Raw genomic sequence first — 26,116 nt, 5'->3', positions numbered from 1 at the left:
CAGGTGTATTTAAGGTCAGTTCGTGTTTTTTAAGAATAGGTATTTTTACGTAGCCCATTTTGATTGTTGTGTTGTAAATTGTTTGCTAAATGAGTCAACACGTTTACCACGCTATCTTTTGAGATTAATTAGTGATGACAAGTACGGCAAAGGTTATATTAGGTATATACTACTAGGGGCTACACTAACTGCAACGGTTCGCGTCCAAGGTCACATCTAGCGCAGAAGAAGTACCTAATGTTAGGTTAGGTAGGTGTTTTTTTTTTACTACGGGTTACCTAGCAAAAATTCTCACGCGCCGCTACTGATAACAGGTGATTAGAGAATCATGTTTCTGGAGAAATTTATGATTTTATTATTAGTTGCTACTTAAAGTGAGACCAAGAAAAGTCTGCAACTATTTTGGTACCTAACACTCGCAGTGCCAGTGTTATTATTTTAACCTCATAATTTCATAGACGTTTAGATAGAGTTTGACGTTTAAAATAACACTTGCACTGCGTATGCTATCAAAATCGTTGCAGACTTTTCTTGGTCTAACTCTAGTACATATCTAATCTACGTCAAAACACGAAAAGAGGGATATTCTTTAGAACGGAATGAAATTAGAGTCCGGGATTTGATTTTCCGAAGTGACATTTTGCGAGCGGTTCTTTACTAGTTAGGGCGAGCGAAGCGAGCCCTATCACTATTCGACAAACTATGCATTCTTGTGGTACACTTTACGGAAAAACTATCGCACTGATAGGTTTGAAATTTAACATAGTAATTTAAATTCATGTCTAGATGTGTTATCAAACATAAAAATATCATTTTATAAACCTAAAAAAATAAAATAAAGTAATAACACTTTGTATTACTACTAGCGCCATCTGTTAGAAAAATTATGAATTAAAATTCGTGCTAATAATGTACTATGGGCTAACAACGATGAATACAAAAAACCGGGCAAGTGCGAGTCGGACTCGCGCACGAAGGGTTCCGTACCATAATGCAAAAAACGGCAAAAAAAAAACGGTCACCCATCCAAGTACTGACCCCGCCCGACGTTGCTTAACTTCGGTCAAAAATCACGTTGGTTGTATGGGAGCCCCACTTAAATCTTTATTTTATTCTGTTTTTAGTATTTGTTGTTATAGCGGCAACAGAAATAAGTACATCATCTGTGAAAATTTCAACTGTCTAGCTATCACGGTTCGTGAGATACAGCCTGGTGACAGACGGACGGACGGACGGACGGACGGACAGCGGAGTCTTAGTAATAGGGTCCCGTTTTACCCTTTGGATACGGAGCCCTAAAAAGGGTTAAAATTTTGAATTCTGACTAGGGATGTACCGACTAGTCGCCGACTAGTCGGGAAAGCCGACTATCCGGCCACATTTGTAGTCGGCGATTAGTCGGCGACTTGTCGGCAAAAATGGCCGATTAGTCGGCACTTTATTAGTGAAAGAAAAACAGAAAAAAAAAGAAATCAACACATCAACAGTCAATATTTAACATATGTTTTACGTTTATTTTACTAAAATACCTATTCAGGGTCCATACGAAAACTTTTGTTCATATAATTGACCATTTTATCGTTATCGTATGTTGGTGTTTTCCTCTACAGGTAAATCTCAACTGATTCTCGTGTAATTTCATGTGCAAGTTCGATAGTTACATGTTTTTATTATTATTCAGTTTTTGTTTTTTTTTAATGGTGGAGCCATGAGGAACTATTAATGTTATTGCAAAATTTGGAGACTTAGTCGGGGCACGTTGCTCGTAAAGACGCTGACCACAGGGGATAGGTTCTTAACTGGCGACTACGTACGGGATATAGAGCCTTGGAAATACCTCCTACAAGCTGTACGTCTGCTCAGGATTGCAAAATAAAAGAACTAAAGACAGAAATTGAACGAGGATTCTTGTGATAGGTCTTTGAACCTGTAGAGAACACCTTTTAGCCAAGCTAAATTATTATGAATAGCGCAACCAAAGGAGCAAAACTATTGTTTATCACCTGAACTTATACGAAACTAATGATCTGGCTGACTAGCCGACTAGTCGGCCGACTAATCGGCCATTCGAGCGCCGATTAGTCGGCTAGTCGGCCAAATCAATAGTCGGTACATCACTAATTCTGACCCATCTCGCTCTTCGCTCGGTTTGATTCCTAATTTAGCAATTAATTTTCAGTGAATACTGGAACATTCAAGTTGTAATCCGTGGATAATGTCGTTGGTTATGCATTAAGTTAATTTTAATTCTACTACTAAATGTAACACTGTATTGTATAGCTGTTTGTTATCCCTAAAATGAATAAAATTCAATCTTGCTGTACATTCACTGCGGAGGTCAATTTACTCGTATGTTCTGTTCTGTGACGCCGACTGATCAGTCATGTTGTGTTAAGCGGTATCCAGAGGGGACTGATCAAATCGGTTGATTTGATCAGAAATGAAATTAACGTCAATCTCCAATTTTAGATTTATGGTGATATTAGAGCCCTCTAAATTGAAAAAATGCCCCAGAACGAAAATACTGGCCACACAAATTGGTATTCTTGCGTCCGCACCTCATTTTATGGGTATTATCGGCCATTAATGAATTATCGGTGTTTGAATTCTGCGAGCCAAAATTGGCGTTTGCGTCCGCACCTCCTGATTCGATCGGGCAATTGAATCAGATTGGCGAAAAATTTACTAATCTGGATACGCCTTTAGCAAACTTAAATCGGGTATTTTCAGTTCGAGAAACAGTAGTAAGAATAAGAATAAGAATAAGAATAATTTATTAAGAAAACCTTATTGCTAATGTTACAGTGATAATGAGTAATGTTAGTGTTTCTATTGCTTGGAACTGCCAAAATTATAAATAAAGATAAGCATATTAGGCCTTATGTATCGGACCTAATTCACTTAAGTTTGTTAATACAAATATAACAAACGGACTACAACCCGACTGCAACTTGTATGGAAACTGCACGCCAATTGCAACGTCGGCGTGCAGTTCAACAAAATGACCCAGAACACTGGCAGTACCTAGTGCAACTCAGGTTTGGTGCAACATAGGCACACTCTGTTTTAGTAATTCGATACGTCTTGTCATCAAGACACTTGGGAGAGCAGTTGGTACGATAGAGCTGATGCTGAACCCTGGTTGAACCTAGCGGAACTCAGGTTTGGTGCAATATAGACACACACTGGGTTGGACATCCGACTCGTCTTGATGAGCACTTAAGAGAGTTGTACCCAAGATAGAGCTGATGCTGAACCCTGGCTGTACCTAGTGGAACTCAGGTTTGGTGCAACATAGGCACACGCTGTTTTAGTCATTCGACACGTCTTGATGAGCATTTCGGAGAGCAGCAGTACCCAAGATAGAGCTCATGAGTTGATGCTAAACCCTGGCTGTACCTATATAGTAGAACTCAGGTTTGGTGCAACATAGATAGTATAGACACACGCTGTTTTGGACATCCGACTCGTCATGATCAGCTATCTTGGGTACTATACTCAATAGTACCCAAGATAGCTGATGCTGAACTCTGGCAGTACCTAGTGGAGCTCGGGTTCTATACAATATAGGCACACGCTGTTTTTGAGCACTTAGGAGATACTCAAGATAGAGCTGTAGCTGAACCCTGGCAGTATTTAGTGGAACTCACGTTTGTTGCAACATAGGCACACGCTGTTTTGGTCATCTCACTCGTCTTGATGTGCACTTAAGAGAGCAATTTATACGTAAGTTTATGTGCGGAGCAGCATGATTACCGCCAGTAGGTGTCCAGACGGGATAGTTTTACTCTCAATTGTGTGGTGTGGACGCATAAATAAATTCAAGGACGTTGGCTCGACGGCCCAATATTATGTAGGAAAGCCAGTTGGCTTCCTTACAAAAAGTAAGTACTGGGCGACCGTGTAGGATGTAATAAGCACCTATGAAATTGTATATTACGTGTGGATGATATTGACAATTTGATTTTGTCGTCTGGACACGTTTTTTTATGGACAAAGTAGAAGCGGTAACAGACAGGCGTACCGGACAGCGACCGGGGTCGAATTAGTAGATATATTTCTTTCTTGCTCTCACTTATAGCTACGTCCTTAACGGACTTATTACGTACCTGCTCGATCGAACATGGAACAAGCCTCGGACTGGATCAAAGTTGCGGTCCGGTACGTTTAAGTAGAAAACCTCCGCGAGCCCTTACAAAGCTCTGCTTTTTGCTAGTAGGTACTAGCGATCCGCCTCGGCTTCGCACGGGTTACACAAAACCTTAACAAATTATGTATACACCTAAACCTTCCTCTATGATAGGTGAAAACCGCATGAAAATCCGTTTAGTAGTTTTTGAGTTTATCGTGAACATACAAACACACAAACAGACGCGGCGAGGGACTTTGTTTTATAAGGTGTAGTGATGTGCGGTAATCATTTGCTATACCAAATACCTATTGAATACCCAACGTACTGATATTAACTTTGTAGCAATGATACGACTATAATTCTGAGTTATATAAATCATTGCTTTGTAGCCGTCTATAAATTTGACATAAGTTTACATAATCGTTATAGTAACACCGTAACATTATTAACATATGACGGAATTTGCCCAAGAGCTAACACGTTTACGCTATTCTATAATTTATCTGTCTAGTTATAAGCCGCATGATCCCTTGTAAAATCCAATGGACTTGTGTTATATTGACTTTAAAGTGCACACGTATCATCACAGCATCTGCAGTAATGCACTCTGTGTTGTGATTGCTGATTGAGCACTGCCAAGTTGGCAACCCGAGCTATTCTAGTACGCCCACTGGATCCTTGGCCAAACTGAGTCTTGCGTTACATTTTGTATCTGTGCCTTGGCCGGTGTTTGACACGGGGAAAATTATGAGTGTAATGTCAATCGTGATTGAGTTATTACATTCGTACCACATTAATAAAAGTAAAGCGATAGCTGGACTTTACAATGGGCCACGTGGGTAACCTGGTAGAGATGTGCAAAACGCTTCACTGAGTTGAAAATATTGATTCATATCTTTCGCTCGCGGTGATATGTATCACTCGCTATTCGCTCAGTGATTCTGTAAGCTATATTGTTCACGAGTGAGTAGAGAGAGATGTCAATCAATCAGATACACACAGCCATAAGTGCGACCAAGATGGAGAATCACGCGATACGATCCCGCCATGTTTTCCCGACACCCTCCGAATTCTTCTGAACCGCTCCGAAACCTATTCGCATCATCGTCTCACTCGCTCACTCGCTCGTCACGCTCGGCCGGCTCATTCATATCATGAGTGGGAAAGAGCGAGCAAGGAACACTGAGATGAGACAGATGAGTTACTGAGCGAAATGAGCGAGTTGAATCTGCACTGAGTTGAAGAGTGAGTTCAGTCAAATGATACAGTTCATTTAAATCACTCACTCGTGAACGACGCATGTCTAGAACCTGGCCATTACAGAATGGAAACGCGCACGCCTTTCCTACATAATCAATGAGCCCTAACAAAAGAAAGTAAAAATAAATATTTTGACTATGACATAGTCAAAATATTCATGTTAAGGTAACCCTTTAAACCAGTATATTAACATCCATCGGTATTGGTACGGTCGCGGTCCGTCGGTTTCGCTAATGATGATTTGTGTTTCGGGGCTCGTTAGGCGCTACCGAGCTGTGCGCCCACGCTCCATTTGGACCACACAAAACTTACTAATTACTGTGTATAATAAATACTAGTAATACTAGTATTTATTTCTATTTGCGTACGAGTATTCTTAATACAATAGCCAATTTTAACACAAATGAGTAATTTTACCACGCCGCTTTTAATTAGGTTATATTTTTGTTTGTTTTTATTTTATTTTTATCAGTAACATAGATTTATAAGTTTTGCTGTAGGTACCTTGTACTAACAATAATATGGATTTTTATATTCGAAATTAAAATATTGAATTGAATTCAATTGAATTAGAAGTGATAAGTTATGAAAATAGACTGATAAATGCATGTCAGTGTTGAATTCATATCGTACTGATGTTTGAATAAAAAAAACGCCATTGTCACAAACTTTACACATCTCAAAAAAAATCTTAATAGGTCGGGTCGTTTTCAGAATGACGAATTGGCTGTATTTGATATTTCCATGTACATATTACATTATGTAACATATTACTGTAGGTGCATATTACATTATTTATATTAGATTGGTAGAGATGGTCTGTCTGTACCCCCAGTGTACATTTCATCCAATAGCGTGACGTGACGTAAGCGTTTGCATAAGTGTAATTTTGTATTGGATTTTGAGTTTCCAAAACGTCCCGCTTGGCGCGCCGTTCAAAATCCCATACAAAAATAGACATAATGCATACGCGAACGCTCGACACGCTATCGAATTAAAGGGTTCTGTACCTATTTGTATCCGATATTAATTATTGAATGGCCCGAGTGGCGGTATGAAAGCCAAGCCAAAGCAGGATCTAGTAATGGAATAAAGTTTATTTGCTCTGCGATAAAGTAACGCTAACACACTGATGTGTTCTAGGAACCGCAGACAGGGTGTCGCGGTCTTGCATTGTTGTGACTGCTGATTGACTTATGCTTGCTTGTCCCGCTATTCTCGGCGTGATACAGACTGCGTTTTATTGATGGGCCTAGCTGTAACTCTAGTTACTATTGATTATGTCTATAGCAGCTTAGATAAGGGATCGTCGTATTACATTCATATTTACCTACCTAATGTTCAAATTTTAATAATACCGTGTGTTTTAATAATAGGTACTGATAGGTATCAATCAACCAATAATGATCTTTAGCCGCAAAAGGACAATTAGGCAAAAATATATGAGACCTTTTAATACTTTAGCAAATTATTATCTAGCAAATCAATTTTGTCACCCAAACAAGTGCGAGTCGGGATCTCGCTACAAAATGCGGGTTGGCATCTAAAGTGGAATGAAATCGTTTATTGCTCGTAGGTATCAAATTTGTGATCGCACTTTATGTTTTTAGGGTTCCGTACCTCAAAAGGAAAAAACGGAACCCTTATAGGATCACTCCTGCGTCTGTCTGTCTGTCCGTCTGTCACAGCCCATTTTCCCCAAAAGTACTGGACCAATTAAGTTGAAACTTGGTACACATATGTAAATTCTTGACCCAAAGACGGACATCTTATATTCTTTATAAAATGTAGCCAGTGTATGTATTGCAAGTCCAGTTAACCAAAGACACTAAAAATCCACTTGAAAGTCTCGAAACCCTCAAACATTCCAGTGTCACGAAATGATTCACTGCACTTAGCCTGTTTACAAATAGACAATACAGCGGGGGATGGTCCTTTGATCACGTGTCGGGATTGCTCGCGAGCGCGGCTAACAAGCGATAGACGGCCAGGGGTCACACTAAATATAGTGAAAGAGGGATTATTACATTTTCATTACTGTGTGCACTGAAGGACAAAGGTCTATATTGTTCCCTCGAGAGGTATAGCTTTTTTAAAATTATGACGCTAAATCATACGAACCAAATAGGTTATAAGTAAAATACTTGTTTAAAGTCTAGGTATACATGAGTTTTACTGTGGTACTTAGGCATGTGTTTGTTTTAGAGAAAGCATAGATTTGGTTAGGTACTTGATTCAATCACGCAAAATTTCTCAAGTTTGCTAACCAAATGTAGAATGATCAAGGCCCATGGATCTCATCCATTTACACTCAACATTGATAGAGTCTGTGCGGAAAGAGAAGGGTCGTGAAATATTTAGGGAACCAATACATTATATGATTCTTCTCTTTCCGCACAGATTCTATAGGTAACATATCTTGTTTTGTATAAATAAACTTTTTAATTTTTAACTAGTTTTTAAGACAGTGCTACGCCCTTGCAGGGTGACCATGTACCAAACCTATATGTAACACCTTTTGTATTCATGGATTTTCGCATGAAATAAATGAAATGAGGTAGCTCAAATAGAAGACAATATAATCAACGTGAGGAGCAATTAGAGTGTTCTAAAATAGCGGGTGAATTGTAACAAGAGGAGCGGGTGTCGCTTCCTCGCCTATAAATCCGCATTGATTGAGCGCTATAAATCCACGCGGCGCCCGCGCCGGTACCGCACCGTTGCTTGCAGGGCTGCATAAGAGCTATTTCCCAGTTAGGGCTCGCGGTCTCGCCCGGGTTTCGTGTACCCGTCGCCGGGGCCCCGTTCTCGTGTTACACGAAACCGGATTTGTGGCCCGTTCGGAACGGGTAATTAGGATCTGTGTAATTAAGGTCCGTGTACCGTGTTACCCGTGTGTCCGGATCCACGGATATTAACTATACTTACAAGAGAGCGGCCCGTTAATGACGTCGAGTGACGATCGGACGCGTTCTTTATAATACGTACATAACGACAATCACAAGCAAAACAAAAAAAAAAAAAACCAGAACAGCAACAATGAATCCGGAGCCGAACGCACTACACGGGCTCGGACTTTGACGGGTTCGTGTAGTTCGGACGCATAAAACCGCCGGGGTACGGATATCAGGAGCCCTTAGGCGGTTTTCTGTGCCTATTTCCCACTGACGTTCACTTTTTTGCGGGACCTATGGTTTACTGCAGGACCCCGTTTTAGTAGTATACAAGTACACCCCGCGGCCCAACATTGTGGATGTAGGATCGGACATCGGATATCGGATCAGACAATGTGAAAACGCTCTAGGGGTAAGAGTACACAAACCCTTAGCGCTAGTTGTAAGTATATTACCTAAAGGTGATGGACTAGTTAACTTGAAGTACTATGGCTATGGAAAGAAAACAGATTACCAGTTCGCCTGACGATATCAGCCTGTCAGTTAATCGCAAAAGGTGACTGTTCCGAACAACTGACAGGCTGATATCGTCCGGCGAACTGGTAATCTGTGGGTCCCTGAAAAGGTGATAAGAATACAATTTAATGCCTAACTAAGGGCAGTTTGTTGAAGAATTTTATGTGTAGGTAATAAATGGTTCTATTAGTTAAATTGCTGCATTCTTCAGGAAATTAAGTGAAACTGGCAACCCTCAATAAGCTTCTAGACGACTCATTAGTACTCTGTACTTAATGTATCGTTTGAAGCGATTTTTTTTTATTATTATGAATGGGCTTATACTCATGGCCACAGACTAGCCGAGGCGTAGATGATGATGATGATGACGATGTTGTCACATTTCGGTTACATTAGGCAGCAACCGTTCGTTATGAGTTTATTGCTCGAAGGTGCTCGAAGTATGCTCATTAGCTTTCTTTTTTGAAGTCAAATACTTAAATATTTGCGTATACAGGATATGTAGTAAAAATTTAAATATATAACACCTTCCAAAGGATTTGTGAAAAAAAATACTGACAGTCAGCAGTCTGATGCAATGTTTAAGCTCTAACGCGATACAATACACAGAAAGGTTACAAGTCTCCTTAAAGTGTTTTAAGTCCCCTGTCAGCCCTGCGGTAGGGCGCCACGTGTTTGCGCTACACGTTTGATTTACTGCACTACAAATCGCAGCCGAGCCCTCAACTCACAAGTCTCACAACAAATGCATTATTATAACTTATGACAGATCGAAAACGACACGGCTATTTACAGATTAATTAATTTGTTGAGTTTTGCTTCTTTATTTGCTTGGTTTGATAATAAAATTAATAAATGTAAATAAATATCTATACTCTGTATCTTTAGGTACATATATTTTAATGAAAGTAAACAAAATCTACCCTCAAATGGCTCCTTAAGCCAGTTGAGGGTAGATGAAAACATTACATGATCAAATAATGTAGGTTAAAGTCAAGTCGTTCAGTGACTGATCCAGGCCGTTTTGTATTTGGTTGTTGTAACTACCCGAAAATTTACAAATTGTATGTTTACTTTTATTTAAATACCTAAAGATACAGACTATATACGTACTTCTTTAGCAAAAATTAACAATAGTTTAAGCTTTTTTTTAGTAAAAATCCTTCAGTGTTTTCAAAGTAAGATAAGGTACCTAATTATAAACTTAGGCTCTTTGGCGGGAGATCAGAAGAATTTAAACTGTTTTCATACATTATTTTCTACATTAATCCAAAGCCACAAAGCGTCATAAAGTTTTATTCGTCCTCGTTTTTATGCACCGTTGACTTTTCAACGGCTCGTAACTATCACAGCGAATTTATTGCTCACACAAAACTCGCACTGTTGAGAAACGAGCATAAAAGGTCACATGTCCATCGCAAATTGACAGCTATTAACAACCTTATAACAATGTGATAAAAGCTAGATTACAGTGGTTTAATCATTGTAGCCGTCTGCGCATCTGTTTGCGATGAGTCCTTATGAGAACGATTTTTGTTTACGTAAACCGTTAAAGGGAAGAATTAAGCTGTCAGGTTTTATTTAGGTTTTTTAACCAGGGACTAACCAGGACAACACATTACTCAAAATCAGAAGTTGGTAATAGCTACCTTATTAGAATCTGATGGCTCCTCTTCACGTTGGGCCAACGCCAACGCCAACGAGGGACGCATTTATGCGTTAGAGGGAGCAAGTGATATTGCTATCTCATTCTACCGCATGGCTGCGTCCCTCGTTGGCGTTGGAGTTGGCCCAACGTGAAGAGGAGCCTTGACAGTATTCTCCTCATGCAGGATGATTTGGTTGAAACAGCTAGCTAACAACTAAAATATGGATAGGCATAGGTACAATACTAAGTTGTTTGGAAATTTAAAAACAGTTTTTGTCATTGCAGTAATTAGTAGTTCGGTAGAAACAAAATAATTATCATTCAATAAATAAATAGGTCCCATATTTTTATTTCCCAGTACCTATAAGAGTAGAGTCAAATATTTTGTAACAAAAACGACTTGAACCTTGGATAGAACCTAAATATCCCTAAGATGTGTGTTTTTCATAAACACTTAATTCTAAGCTAATAAAATGTAGTCAAGTTCCTAATGCTCAAAATTTTAAACTTCATCATATAATACCTATTTAAAAAAAATTCCCCGATGCGCGAACGCATCCACTTCTCTAAATCATCGCTCGTACTTCAAAGCTCTAATCCGCTTATTACAAACGTTTCAAAATTAAAATAAGAACAACAAACAAAAGACGGCCACCAACGGTTTATTTAGCTTCGCCCGTTACTCATATAGACGTTTATCTCAATCCCATATTGAATTTTATTTCAGCCACGCATTGATATGCTTTAAAAACAAACAATTTTGAAATTAGAACAGTTTTGGACTTATGAAAACAATGAAAGCTGAACGCGATTTTACATGGATTAGATGTCAAAATATTTATGTTGATTTGACCACTCTTTTAGAAATACTTTTTCAGATTTTGTAACAGTTAAATGTTTTTATTCGAATAATTATGTTTATGAGAAAATACTTTTGAAGTAAAACTTATCAAGCGGGGATTATAAACTGTCACATTTAGGGGCATCACATACCTATGAGCTGATACAACTGTAAACTACTATTGTTGATTGAGTTTTTTTTTATTCGTTTTTCGTTTATTTTTATAAGGGTAGGCACATCACACAGCAGCAAATAGGGTATTTGACTGTATTTAAAATACTATGTAAATAATTTTACATCATGCAAGAAATAAAGCGCCATAAGATTAATTAGAGAAACGTAGACAGCAGTTATATTTAGACACAATTTCGATTTTAAGACCCGTATAAAACTATATAGAGTAGGTAATTTGATTGTGACGTCACATGCTACTGTCTCATATAAATTCCATAGTAGCAATATCGTTTTGACAGTTCGAAAAAAGAAACTGATTTGACTTAGTAGTCAAATATCCTATTTACAGTGGAAGCGTGCTGGGCCCATAACCTGTTAAATCTGGGCTTAAAGGAAACTATGATTAGTCCATATGAAGATGTATATTGTCTAGAGAATTAGGCACTGATTACAAATTTAGTATGATTAGCAGGAAGGTCGAAACCTTCGAGCAACACGGAAGGGAGGCGGCATTCGCACTATTTCCCCTCTGCCGAGGTACAAGATTAGCGCGTCAATCTAATCTAGCGCGGGTAATAAAACTAGTTGCACTTGGATTTTTCACTAGACCGAGTACAGACGCGCGCGTGAACACTGCTGCACTAAAATGCCTGTTTGCTCGGTTTTTTGTTATAAAAAGAGGTCGGGGACATCAAATTTACAAAAAGAAAGTGTTACATTTCACATGTAATATTTTTTTTTACATATCATACGTTTAATTACATTCAAACACAATTATTATATTTTAGTCTCATGTAATTGTTGGATTTATCGATTTTGCTCGCTCAGTACAAATTGCGGATCGGTCGAGCGACAAATCCGACTTCTCATCTCTCAGAATACAATAACATACTTCAACGAAAATGTGTTAGTGTGCGTGTTGTGACACTTGTCACTCGTCCGCACACAAAAAGAGATCGAGGTTTGCAAGATTTGTCTTTGACGTGTGTCATTTTCAATGTATTTGTGTCGTCATTACAGATTGGATTTTGTATGTAAGTGTGTGAGAAGTGCGACTGTGTGCACCTTTCCCCCCGCGAAAAATGGCAGAAAGATTTGTACGGTGAGATATCGCTTGGATATGTCGGAAGCCTGTGTTGCTCGAAGGTCGAAACGAATGTGTCGGCATCACGCACGCGAACAAAAGCTGTATATTTATTCAAACATTTAAACTTGTTCCACGTGCGTTTATGCAGTAACCTATAAAACAAGATTCTTTCAGTTTACGAAGACACTTTCCAACAATTTTTGTGCGTGATATGCCTTATTAGTTCTTGATACCTCTTTTTAACTAAAAAGTAACTAAAAAATTAGTTCTTTCTCAACTAGTACGACATTTTAACGTTAATAATTTGATGCATAATAAGCAGTTTGGTTTTACACGGGGTCGCTCAACAACCGATGCCGGTGTTGAGCTAATTAAGCATATTTTCGATGCCTGGGAGGAGTCACGAGATGCTTTAGGTGTCTTCTGTGATTTATCTAAGGCCTTCGACTGTGTTTGTCATGAAACATTAATCAGGAAACTTCATTATTACGGAGTTAGAGGATCGGCACTGAATTTACTTAAGTCCTACTTAAATGGTAGAATACAAAGGGTCGATGTGAATGGACAGCGATCACCTGGGTCATTGGTCTCTATGGGTGTACCACAGGGGTCAATATTGGGGCCTTTCCTGTTCCTTATCTACATAAATGACTTGCCATTCCTTGTTAAGACCCACCATGATATAGTATTGTTTGCAGACGACACCTCACTTATTTTCAAAGTCAAACGACAGCAACAAGCTTACAATGATGTAAACAATGCCATTTCAAAAGTAGTAAATTGGTTCAATGTTAATAATTTATTGTTAAATGAGAAAAAGACTAAATGTATTAAGTTTGTCACTAGTAGTAACGTAAGGCATGTGCAAACAAGTGTCATTGTGAAGGATGAGGAATTGGAATTAGTTGATAGTACAGTTTTTCTTGGTATAACTTTAGATTCTAAACTCCAGTGGGGTCCCCATATTGCTACTCTTTCGAATAGACTGAGCTCTGCAGCTTTAAAGCAGAGATAAATACCATTTTTGTTCTGCAGAAGAGGGCTATTCGAGCAATATACAAAATGAACCATAGAGACTCACTTAGAGATAAATTTAAGGAAATTGACATAATGACAGTGCACTGTCAATACATTTATGAGAATATTCTGTATGTACATAAAAATATTGTAAATTTTAGGAAAAATTGTGAAATTCATAATATTAATACTAGAAATAAACATAAGCTCGCAGTGCCCTTCACTCGGCTCCATAAAATTAAAAAAATCATTCATGGGTAATTGTGTAAGATTTTATAATAAACTTCCAAACCATATTACTGAATTATCTATTAATAAATTTAAGAATTATGTAAAGCGTAAACTTATTTCTAAAGCTTATTATACCACACAAGACTACATGAATGATATTACAACGTGGGATTAATTGTTATTCTAAATGATTATTTATTTATTAGGTATATTTGATTAATGATGAGGAAATGGATATTCCGATGTAATACTATCTACTTCTTTTGTTACTTATGCTTTTTTTGACATTTAGATTTTATTCTAGAAATTCTAGACTAGTATTTTTTTATACAATCTTTTTAATGTTTGACGATCCTTTTGTGAAATTTTTAGTGTTAAATTTGATATGTATAATAATCCAATTTTATTATGGAATAATATTAACATCAATAAATTGCTCTGATAATTAGATTAAGATTAATTACGATTCATAAGAGCTTGTTGCTAGGCCTACATGAATAAAGTATATTTTGATTTTTTTTTTTTTTTTTTAAGCACCCACCAAACTCATTGTCATATAAAATGTTGCCAAGACGAAATCTTAAGGCTCACACTGTCAAAAACCCGGCAAAATCCAACGCCCGCCCACAACACGGTCTTTGAACCGTCTAAATCTAAAAGGTCACATGTCTCTGCGAGTTTTATAATGACATACGACATGTTTCTACTACGATAGCTGCTGTTTGTTTAACGAAGCTTGTAATATGTACATACCTACACGCTTTTTGTTGTATCATATTTTCTTGAACACTTAAAATAGATGCTTAGGCGTGAGAATTTTTAATGGAACGCTGTAAGTAATTGGTTACTTATTTTAAGTAGGTAAGGTAAGTGATACTGTATTTATTAGTCTTACCTATTAGTCATTCATCTTATAAATATTTGATCTGAATTAAGTATTACAATGATTTGCATTTTCTTGCTTATAACGTTTCTAAATCTTAACGTAATTGTGAAAGTTTAATAAACTTTAGTTTATTCATAAGTATACTAAATGACTCCTATGGCAGACACATATTATTTTCGCAAACATGCTACTATTGCTACTATCATCGGACTAAGCATCATGTATTTAATACCCGTCCTAAGTATTAGGTATGTACCTACACTACAGAATTATTGAAACACTTCTATAGGTAGTAATAAAAAAAACATACAACCGAAATGATAAGTTGAAGTTGATAACCTCCTCTTTTGAGATTTGGAAGTCAGTTAAAAATGTCATTGATCAAATTGAAACTACTAATCGCTAACATTGCCAAGCTGTAACATCCCTCTAATGTTCCCATCGTGTAACTGCATTCCCAACGGCCGTGTTCCAAATTCAAACACGAGATTCCAAACGAATCGTTCCCGTCAAATGGTGTTATTAAAAACGAAAACAGGGTGCAAGCGAGTCGACTTTCAGACAAACCAATATCACTCACACTCTCAAGTTGTTAAAGATTTTGAAGTTGCAGTTATGCTGGTTTTTTTTAGCGCTCGACTCAGCAAGTTTAGGGAATGCACAGCAAGCAGATATGTCCGACAGCGTACCTCCACTCGATGACGGACTGATCGCTCTAATCGACTCCGCTCGAACCAGAGAGAAATCTTTTTTTTTTTTCAATTCTATTTTTGAACGTTTCAAGATTGCAACTTTTTGCGTTCTTAAAAAGTTTTGTCGTAATGAATAATGGTACAAAATGTGACGATAAGATAAGGCCACGTGTAAAAGTGATGAAGTCTGCAACGTCGTTTTTTGTATGCATTTTGAATGGGTTCCGGGTAGGAGAGTGGATACACTCGTTTAAGCCAGTTGGCATAGACAAGTAAAAAAATTTCTAGACCACAATTATTGGGGTTAAATATAAATAAGGTAAACGTACTAGTGCTCGACATGCTGCTAGTGCCCAATAGATGACACCTTGCTGTCACCTCTATTGACAATGACTTAAGTTTCAAGATGACATGTACTGAGTACGTTTACCTTAACTATTCTTCCCAAGTCTATCTTGTTGAAATTTATAAAATATTTTTTTCATGAAAATTTACTTGAATTTTGGTTAATGACTTCTAAAACAGCTCTTTCCGTAAGGTCGGATGTGGGTGGCCCTACAATGAGACAGCTAAAATTGAGAATGCTGCCCAATAACGTTTCTGAAATAGTTTACAGATATGTAGTTGAATTTTGTTACTTATAACTTATAAATATAAGTTATCTCGTTACGTGTAAAACGAAATAATTATTGGAAATGAAATGATAACTTGATTGATAACAATTGTTACATTTTACATGTAATTTTTTTACATACTAATTATTTGTCTAGTATACCGGGTGTGGCCTGTAACATGAGCAAATAATTAAAACATAGATTGTACTCCTCAAACGGTGACACTTTTGTTCAACAACTTTTAAATATTATGAAGTATTTAGACTCCCTGTTTTTCATACAAAATAAATATTATCTTCAATGGACGCCATCGCCACGCCATATCATTGTGATTGACGTTGCTTGTCACGCCTTAAACATGACAAAATTCGCAATACATTGCATCTTAGAATAAACTTTACAGTGTATTAAAAATCAAACCACTATAGTTATTTTTAAAAGTCGCTGAACAAATGCTGGTTAGTATGAGGAGTACAGCCTACAGTTTATTTTTTGCACATATTACAGGCCACACCCGGTATAAATGTACATTGGCGATATTTTGAGATTTGTTACGTGAAATTCTCAGATGTGCAATAAAATGTAATGATTAGCCTACTTTGTTAGTGAACAATCTATCCTATGGAAGGACAATCTTTCGCGCATACATTTTTAAAACTTGCCGCCTTTTGTACTGACGGAAATGGCTTGCCAAACTAAAATTTATAAGAACAATACGATTGTTACTATTAGTCTATTTAATGCGGTTTATGAATAGTGTTAGACCACGAAAAGTCTGCAGAGATTTTGACAGCAAAGTGTTATTTACTTATACGTCATAATTTCATAGAAGTTTGACGTTTAAAATAACACGTTACCTGCACTGCGTGTGCTGTTTAAATCTCTGCAGACTTTTCTTGGTTTAACTCCATCTTGATGGTCACGCGTCGTGATCAATTGCTTTGTTTTTTGCTCATTAATATTGTTTAAAGTGTAATATCGATAGCCTATTATACAGTAAACTAATGTGGTAGTGTGCAGTGAATGGAGAATTAATTTTGAAGCACGTTTAACCATCATTTTGAAGTCAACGGCCGGTTGTCCACGTGCTTCTTGTAAAGTCCGCTATCGCTTTACAAGAGATAAATCACCGTACACTGTCTTGTACTAACCGTACAATTTCAATCGTATTACCCTGCTACTACGACCTTGACACTGGCGAAATAGCCCCAATGGGCTGAAGCCATAATTTTAAAAGAATGAATGAGAACTCTAAAGATTCCGGTGCTTAATTTCAGCCCGTGTGAGATGTGGGATGCGCCAAAATGTGGTAGAACTCCACTAGAGAAAAAATTACGACTTCTACAGGGCCTAAAATCCTGCAAGACTAGTAATGAATCAATCTTCAGGAAAAGAGCGTACTCCCATCTTAAAAGCCGGGAACGCACTTACCCGGGCGGGACGAGGGTAATTGCTTCTAGGCGATTAGTCTGCTCGTGTATCTCTTAAAAAAAACAATAAACTAAAATTGCTAAACCAACATGTAAACTCCGGTTGACGGCCGCCTAATGAGTTAATATAAAGTAATTAGACACTGTCAGTTATCCTGGCATCTTTACAAATTGCACGAATCCCTCGCAGTCAAGTGTCGTTTAAAATGACACTTTAGCTTCATGCAAAATGATTCAGGCGACGGGGCGATTTAGATGCCACTCGAGTTTTTTTAGGGTTCCGTACCCAAAGGGTAAAAACGGGACCCTATTACTAAAGCCCCCCATTCACACTCCTACCTTGTAGTCCGCCTCGCAGGACTACGGCGTAGGATATAGCTCACACACCATCCTACGTTGTAGTTCGCCTTGCAGGACTACGGAGCAAGAAATAGCTCACACACGGTACTGTTTTGCCGTCCATCACCAGTACTGCTTCGTTTCTCACAAGTGTCGGTCTACTTACTCTTGAAAATGTTACGTGCAATTAAAAAAAAGAAAATAGCTCTTCTGCTATGTATTTTCTTGTTATTGGATAAAAATAAAAAGAGTGTGGGAAAAGAAACTGCTAAAAAATCGCCAGAGAGCGTCATATTTCTTAAGTATTGGTAATAATTGTTGCAATGCCTATTCCTCCATTGTTTGTTAGAGTGATTGGGTGATTTCTGGTCCCAAAAACAGCGATTTTCTTTATAAATTAAAAAAAAAATTGCGCGCACTGTTGTCATACGTCAAACACGGTAGTCCGCAACGTAGGACGACAACCCACACACAATCCTACGCGGCGGACTACAGCGGTGGGCGGGGCTTGCAGGATTTGTAGGACCCAAGAGGCATCCTACTTGGGTGTTGTAGGACGGCACGTAGTCCGCGACCCCCATACACAATCCTACCCGATGAGGCGGACTACGAGGCGGACTACAAGGTAGGAGTGCGAATGGGGGGCTTAATACTCCGCTGCCCATATGTCCGTCCGTCCGTCCGTCCGTCCGCCCGTCTGTCTCTCACCAGGCTGTAACTGATGACCCGTAATAGCTAGAATGTTGACATTTTCACAGATGATGTATTTCTGTTGCCGCTATAACAACAAATACTAAAAAGTACGGATCCCTCGATAGGCGAGTCTGACTCGCAGTTGTCCGGTTTTTTGTTTGTATCAAGTTTTATGAGCAGTTATTTTTTTATAGACAGTTGTTAAATCATCCTTTTTCCGAGTGCTCAATAATGTCTTCTCATAAAATATTTTACGCATGCGCCTGACAGATAGTGACAAAATGTGTGTAGACGCAGATGTTCCGCTATAGGGGTTATTAGATCTATTAATTTTCGGGACTTTTTCTGCTAAAATGGAAAGAGAAAGATTCAGGTTTTTTCCCTGTCCCTCTTTACAGCAAGATAGCAGAAAGTTTACGGCGCATTCAACGGTGGACGTAATAAAATAACCACTTAATCTGATGACATGTTCCGCGGTGTGTGAAATTTCGCCATATTTGTCGAAATATCATTTCCTAAATATCGCCAGTGATACCTTATTACGAAAATATCATGGCGAAGTGTAGTGTTCGGTTAGTGAATAAAATCAGGCGTTGCTTTGCGGAAATCCATATTATTTAAAACCAAAATACAGTCAAACCTGTATAAGCGAAAGCTCAAGGGCTCAAGGGGCCAGAATATTTTTCTCGCTCATGGAGGTTTTTCTCTAATCCGATTTTCTCAGTCTTAGAGGTAAGGGATCGGAGATTTCTCGCTTAGGCAGGTTTGAAAAATAAGTCAGTAAGTCACATGTTCTATTACTAAAATTACATATTCAATAGGTACAGGTAATATTTATGGAAACCAAATTTACTTTTCGTGTGTATTTTCGTAATTTCCCGTTCTCGAAAGAGATTGCAATTTTTATCGTTAACACTTACTTTTCATTTAGACATTCCTACCAACCATTCTACACAATCAATACGTAGGGAATGAGCAAGTTTGATCGAAAATATCGGTTCACGACGCACATTTGTTTTTCTCAAAAGTATCAAAAACAATGACCTATGAGACAAACCCTTTTTTTTACCATAAAAAATGGTCAGATGCACCACGTTCGCGTTAGTTCCATGAAAATTAGAAAGTATCAAAAATAACGGAATAATAATTACACTCAGGATTCTCCCTTATAGAGGCCAAGGGAGAGACACTCTCTGATACAGAGGTTCAAACGGGACAAACTACTCTCTCTTAAACGACCGGTCTGGCCTAGTGGGTAGTGACCCTGCTTATGAAGCCGATGATCCCAGGTTCGAATCCTGGTAAGGGCTTTTATTTGTATGATGATACAGATATTTCTTCCTGAGTCATGGTTGTTTTCTATGTATTTAAGTATTTATATACATATTATATATATATATCGTTGTCTGAGTACCCACAACACAAGCCTTCTTGAGCTTACCGTGGGGCTTAGTCAATTTGTGTAAAACATGTCCTTATAATATTTTATTTATTTATATTTTATTTAATATTTATTTTTAAAGAAGTTTGTATCTTTCGCTAATCGAGGTAATCTACAGCAAAAATGACGGGACCTTATAATTACTCTCGCTAATAGAGGTTTCTCGTTTATCCAGTTCTATCTTATCCAGGTTTGACTGTATTACTTTGCTAATCCGCGATTTGCTTTGCTTTTCGCGGATTAGCAATTTGGTTTTAATTGAAGTGTTTGCACTAAAATTTTAAACATCGTAGGCATCGTAGCCACAGTCAACTGGTCATTCATAGATAAATATTATCACAACTCGTTTAAGTGTGTAGGTATTCGTTCTTACATCATAGTCTATTATTCCCAGTTAGCTATTTATTCCTAGTTACTCAAATAAAATCAAATAATAAGTTTCAGGCCAATGGTGTGGTATCGTTGTCGGCGCTCTTCAATAAGGTTTTATATCGCGTAATATCTCATTGCCGTAAATGGCACTAATTTTTGTGTAAAGTTCCTTCATTTTTGACGACCGGTCTGGCCTAGGGGCTATTCATAAATTACGTCATTTCAAATTGGGGGGGGGGGGGTCTGGACATCGGATGACGGTAGCATGAAGTAGGAGGAAATGGGGTCATTTGAAGCATGATTTTTGGATGATTATAGGGGGGGGGGTCCAAAATCGTCAAAAATCGATGACGTAATTTATGGACAGCCCCCTAGTGGGTAGTGACCCTGCCTAGTGCCTATGAAGCCGATGGTCCCGGGTTCGAATCCCGGTAAGGGCATTTATTTGTGTGATGACACATTTATTTGTTCCTGAGTCATGGTTGTTTCTATGTATTTAAGTATTATATATTATACATATATATCGTTGTCTGAGTACCCACAACACAAGCCTTCTTGAGCTTACCGTGGTGCTTAGTCAATTTGTGTGAAAAAGTCCTATCATATTTATTTATTTATTTTATTTATTTAGTAAACTAAAATTTCGATAAATTGGATCGTAAGCACGATGAAAATGCATTTTAGGCATATTACTTTTAAGCCTCTCGAAGACAACATTAGATAGCTATGATAAAATAAAAAACACGCGTAAATTAACTACCTATATATAGTCTGTACCTTTAGGTATTTAGATAAAAGTAAACAAACAATTTGTACATTTTCGGGTAGTGATAACATTTATAGGTTACCCAACCAAATACAAAACCGCTTGGATCTGTCACTGAACGACCTGGCTCCAATTTCACCACGGTGACAGGTGCGACAATTGTAAAACATCACTGTTGCTGACGTCACAGGCATCCATGGGCTACGGTTACCGCTTACCATCGGGCGGGCCGTATTCCTGTTTGCCACCATCATTGTTTTATTAAAAAAAACTTTATTATATCGGAAAAAAACAGATATTTCTCTTGCTAAGTTTATGACAATTGTCACAAGAAACACTACAATTGTCACGAAATTCCGACATATAACTCATTACCTGTCAAGAATTACCTACAATTCTTCTAAATCTTGACAATTGTCAGAAACCTCGCAAAAGAAATATCAGTTTTTTTCCGATATAATAAAGATTTTTTAAATAATACAATGATGGTGGCGAACAGGAATACGGCCCGCCCGATGGTAAGTGATAACCGTAGCCCATAGATGCCTGTGACGTCAGCAACAGTGATTTTACAATTGTCGCACCTGTCACCGTGGTGAAATTGGGGCCTGACTTTAACCTACATTTTTTTGATCATGTAATGTTTTCATGTAAGTACCCTCAACTGACTTAAGGAGCTATTTGAGGGTAGATTTTGTTTACTTTTATTTAAATACCTAAAGATACAGACTATAGGTATTATTCCCTCTCAAAAACTACAAAAATTAGAATTCTCCAGTCAACTGAAGTGAAAAAAACGCGGGGTCACATGTCAATGGGGATTGATGACCGTCGGGGTGGGCGTTTTTTCTGGTAATTAGCCACCCGAAAAAACGCCACTTAAGAATACAACACAATGTTTAAAAACAATTTCGTGTTCAATATTTGAGCTATTTGTAATGAAATGATATACAATGTCAAGTTCAATAACTAATTAAAAGCGGGCCAGGTGTTCAAAATGATCTTGACACGACTTAATTGTTAAGAGAATAAGAGCGTGTCAAGGTAATTTTGAACACCTCGCCCGCTTATAACAACTTCTGCTGCAGCTGACTTTACTCAGAAATAGTGACGTGTTTTAGAAAAAATATCCTGACATAAAAAAGGGTAATTTATTGATTTTAACCTAATTCTAAAGCGTTTTGAAACCTTTGAAAATTATTTTGTTCATAAATGTCTGCGTTTGTGTATCGAAGTATTAAAAAGCATGACTCACGTTAGACCGGGCCATGTCCGGGCCGTAGCTTCCGGCGCTTCATTTTCTATGTAAAGCATCACGTGATCACCTGTCATCTGTCATAGAAAAGTATGCGACGGTAGCTCCGGCCCGGACACGGCCCGGTCGGCCCGGTACGTGAGTCATCCTAAAGGAAGTTTTTTGTTTAATGATTTTAGATGTTTTTAATTTCGAGAAGGAAGAATAAAATCTTATAAGTAAATTATTTATCACCGCTTCTTTTTATCCATGGGCCACCCTATAAAGAAAATTATCAACATTTCAGCGCGAGCCGAGCGCTTGTAGCTATGGTCGTCGCCGACAGCGACCAATATGTTTATAGGAGTCAAAAGCGCATCATGTATGCGCTTTCAAGGCAAGCAAGGGCGGAGGAGCCTATCACCTCAGAACCCCGTCCGTTGTGGAGGTTGCCTTGGGCCCAAAGATGGTGATCTTATTGCTCACAAATATCTGAACACGCCTCTATTGTCAAGGTGTCACGGCTCGGCCACGACATCGAGCGACTTACGACGGCGGGAGCGATAACCATAGGTTGGAGCGAAAGGTCCGATCGCTGTGTCACGGTCCAACCTATGGTTATCGCTCCCGCCGTCGCAAGTCGCTCGATGTCGTGGCCGAGCCGTCAGGGTGCGTGTTCAGATAATTCTGAGCACGTCGGCCGCGCTGATAAATCTGATGGTGACTGTACAAGAGTAGGTCGAGTATCTTGGGGATGTGGGACTACAGCGCACGACGTCAGCCGTCCGTCGTCGCCGCAGCGCCGCGCTGACGGACAGATTGTTATGAATGAACCGCGCGGGAACGCTTAGCCGTGACTCTTTTTTATGGAATCTCACACACATGAATTCATGATCCTAATTGATGGTCTGAATATACAGAATGATTCATGAGACGTGAGCAGGACTAATCCTGCACACTCAGTAACTGATAATTGATCGATCGTCGTATTTAGGTGAAACAACCACACTTTTTCCTATTTTTTTACTTTTTGGTGAGGGCAAATTTAATTCTCGACAATCGTGGTCACCCTACAAGACCTAATTAATAAACATAAAACCTCTTTAACCGTAATGACAGCATTTTGATTACGAAGAAAATAAACTGTCAGACTTGAGTGAGATACGAGTTTTCAAAAGTAACCAGACCGTGATGACAGTGATGACATTCAATTTGACACAGAATATCGGTAGTTTAGTATTCTAATTTTAGGGTGACCATGCATGTCGTAAATAAATTAATATCTATTTTTTTCAACACGACTACAAAATTAACGTTAACCTCACTAATACTGATACGAAACAGTTGCTTATAATTTAGGAAATGCACTGTGTTAGCCCTGCTCACGTCTCCTGAATCACCCTGTATAATGGTTCTTGAATATTCTAGATATAGCCGGTCAAACAACTTAGTAGAAAAAGGCGCGAAATACTAATTTTCTATGGGACGATAACCATTGGCGCCTACATATTTTAAATTGGCCGCTTTTTAGGGTTCCGTACCAAAAAGGTACAAAAGGAACCCTTATGGTGCGACTCTGTCCGACCTTCCGTCCGTCTGTCTGTCACATCGCTAAATATCTCGAGAACTACTTAAGCTATCGATTTGAAATTTGGAATAGACAAGAACAACGCTAACTCAAACACATTGAAAGTGTTATTTCTACTGACGGATATGGCTTGACAGACTTTATATAGCTATTTGTCAAAGGCCTATGGTCCCTAATGGCCTAACGTGTGTCGGATGTCGGATCTCTAAGTATAGGTTAGGTTTGTGGGTTAAAAGGCATAAAAACCTGCACCCGGAAGTTTATCTAATTTTTATAATTGAAATATAATTATTTTAACGGATTATATCGCGTTTAATGAATTTAAAATACTTCGCAACTTTTCCTGACAAGGGTTCGAAAGTATTCGAAACGTCGCGTCGGGGCCTATCTGTCTGTGGCATCGTGGCTATCCAACGGAAGGGCCGATTTCGATGCGGTTTCTTTACATGATAGTGAGTTTTCTTACGGTGGTTCTTAGCTAATATGTTTCATAGAAATCGATCCAGCAATTTGAAGAGTATCAGCTCTTTTCCAAAATAATATAAGGCTGTTTTGGCACAAAATGGATTTTGTTTGCATAATATGACTAGCGTAGGGTTTTTTTTAATTTTTTAATCTAAATAATCTAAATTTTATCTTATTTAACTACTAACTAAATTCAAACATATTCAATCAGAATCCGATAAAATATTATTGGTACAATAGTACCTACATTGACATATACCATAAGGTCCATAAGCATACAGTTCTAATGTCGCTTACGGTTCACAGAAGCTAAGGTCGCAAGACTCGCAAGTGGGAAAGCGGTCTACGGCGTAGAGGTCCAGTCGTAGCCGTAGCGCTTTAAATCGTAGCAAACAAAACTGATTCTTCAATTACTTATTATTGTCCTGTAACTTTCATTTAAATGTAAGTACAAATCATTACAGTAAAATGATCTAGATTTGTGTAATGTATTTAAATTTCGCATATTTTAGGTATATCTATATCTTCGAGTTGCGGGCAATCTATGTAATATAATCCATAAAAATCACTCAAATTTGAAAAATTGTTTGACCAAATGTTGTTGTATGGACTGAGAAATGATACTTAGATAACTTAGATAATATGCACCTAACCACACCTTAACTATAGTCACTACGGTATTTTACTTAAAGCAATTACACCTGTAAAAATGCTGGCCGCGTATTTTAAGCTACTCGGGCGACTTGAAAATATGCAATATGTATCACTGTCACAATAATAAAGTTTAAGAGGATCACGTTTGGTTCTCAAGCCAGGGGCTAAATTGCCTTCAAGGTTGGAAAGTTTATGTAATTCGTAGTTTTACCATTTAAGGAAGTGAAGTTTTTACAACTAAAATAAGATTTAAAGCCGCGCCAACTTTCCACAGCTACCTAAAACTAACTGCAAAGCCGAAGCACTATCACTTTCAACTTAGGAACCGTAAACGACTGTCACTTAGGTAATAAGAGCAAGGCTAAAGCACTACACTAGTTCACTGACCGTCGATCTGCCTCTGCTGCCACTCAACGCGCCACTCCTGTCCCTCCATCACAACATTCGACCGATTATTTTTTCAACGCGACACAATAAATCAGTTTTCTGCGCGTTAATCTGAGCGCGCACGCAGGCGGCGGTGCGCGCGAGTTGAACGCTTCTGTCGTCGGCGCGCGCGCCGCCCCGGCACGCCCATCACACCCTTATGCGTAAAAAAGACCCATCTACATCTCCCCTATCCTTGAAAAATTATCCGTATCCTGTAGCTATTAAGGCTTATTTTTCAAATGCGTGAAAGGGAAAGATGGTCCAGTTTGGTAAATTTGGGTAGCGCCGCCTACAATCGCTTATTTATCGTTATGGACACGGCTATGTACTGCGCGCGTTACCTGAGTTTGTGTTGTTGTAATTTGTTGTAATGTGAGGAATCAATTCTGGATTTATTAGGTGTGAATAACTTAGATGTAACGTCTTTATTCAGAGGTTAGGGACTTAGCTGTAACTTGTAATTTTTTCTGACATAAAAATAAAATGTCTGTTGAAAAATACAATTATCGTAACAAAGATAAACTTGTCAAAAGCTCTGATAGAAAAAGTTACCTAAATACCTCTACCTACTAAACACAATTAATCGCAATTTTGTACTATCTTTAATTGTTAATTGAAAGTACCTACCCTAAAAAAATACTATCAAAATTTATACTTACAGTTTAGTCATGTTTTTAAAAAAACACATGTATATTATTTTGCTCGTATTCGAA

At 38.2% G+C, this 26,116-nt stretch overlaps 1 protein-coding gene across 1 annotated transcript in view; it reads right to left on the bottom strand.

Annotated features, from left to right (window-relative positions):
* The window catches only part of LOC134800071 (T-box transcription factor TBX1-like), a 59,864-nt gene extending 34,250 nt beyond the window's left edge, over positions 1 to 25,614 (bottom strand). The window contains exon 1 of the mRNA XM_063772535.1: positions 25,362 to 25,614. Within this exon, the coding sequence (XP_063628605.1) occupies positions 25,362 to 25,410 (49 nt within the window). The 5' untranslated portion in view covers positions 25,411 to 25,614. The remainder of the gene's footprint in view (positions 1 to 25,361) is intronic.
* Between the last annotated feature and the right edge of the window lie 502 nt (positions 25,615 to 26,116).

Source organism: Cydia splendana, chromosome 19 (genome assembly GCF_910591565.1).
Source record: "Cydia splendana chromosome 19, ilCydSple1.2, whole genome shotgun sequence".
Classification (NCBI taxonomy): domain Eukaryota; kingdom Metazoa; phylum Arthropoda; class Insecta; order Lepidoptera; family Tortricidae; genus Cydia; species Cydia splendana.
The sequence above is the reverse complement of the archived record's forward strand: the minus strand, read 5'-3'. Positions and strand labels throughout refer to the sequence as shown.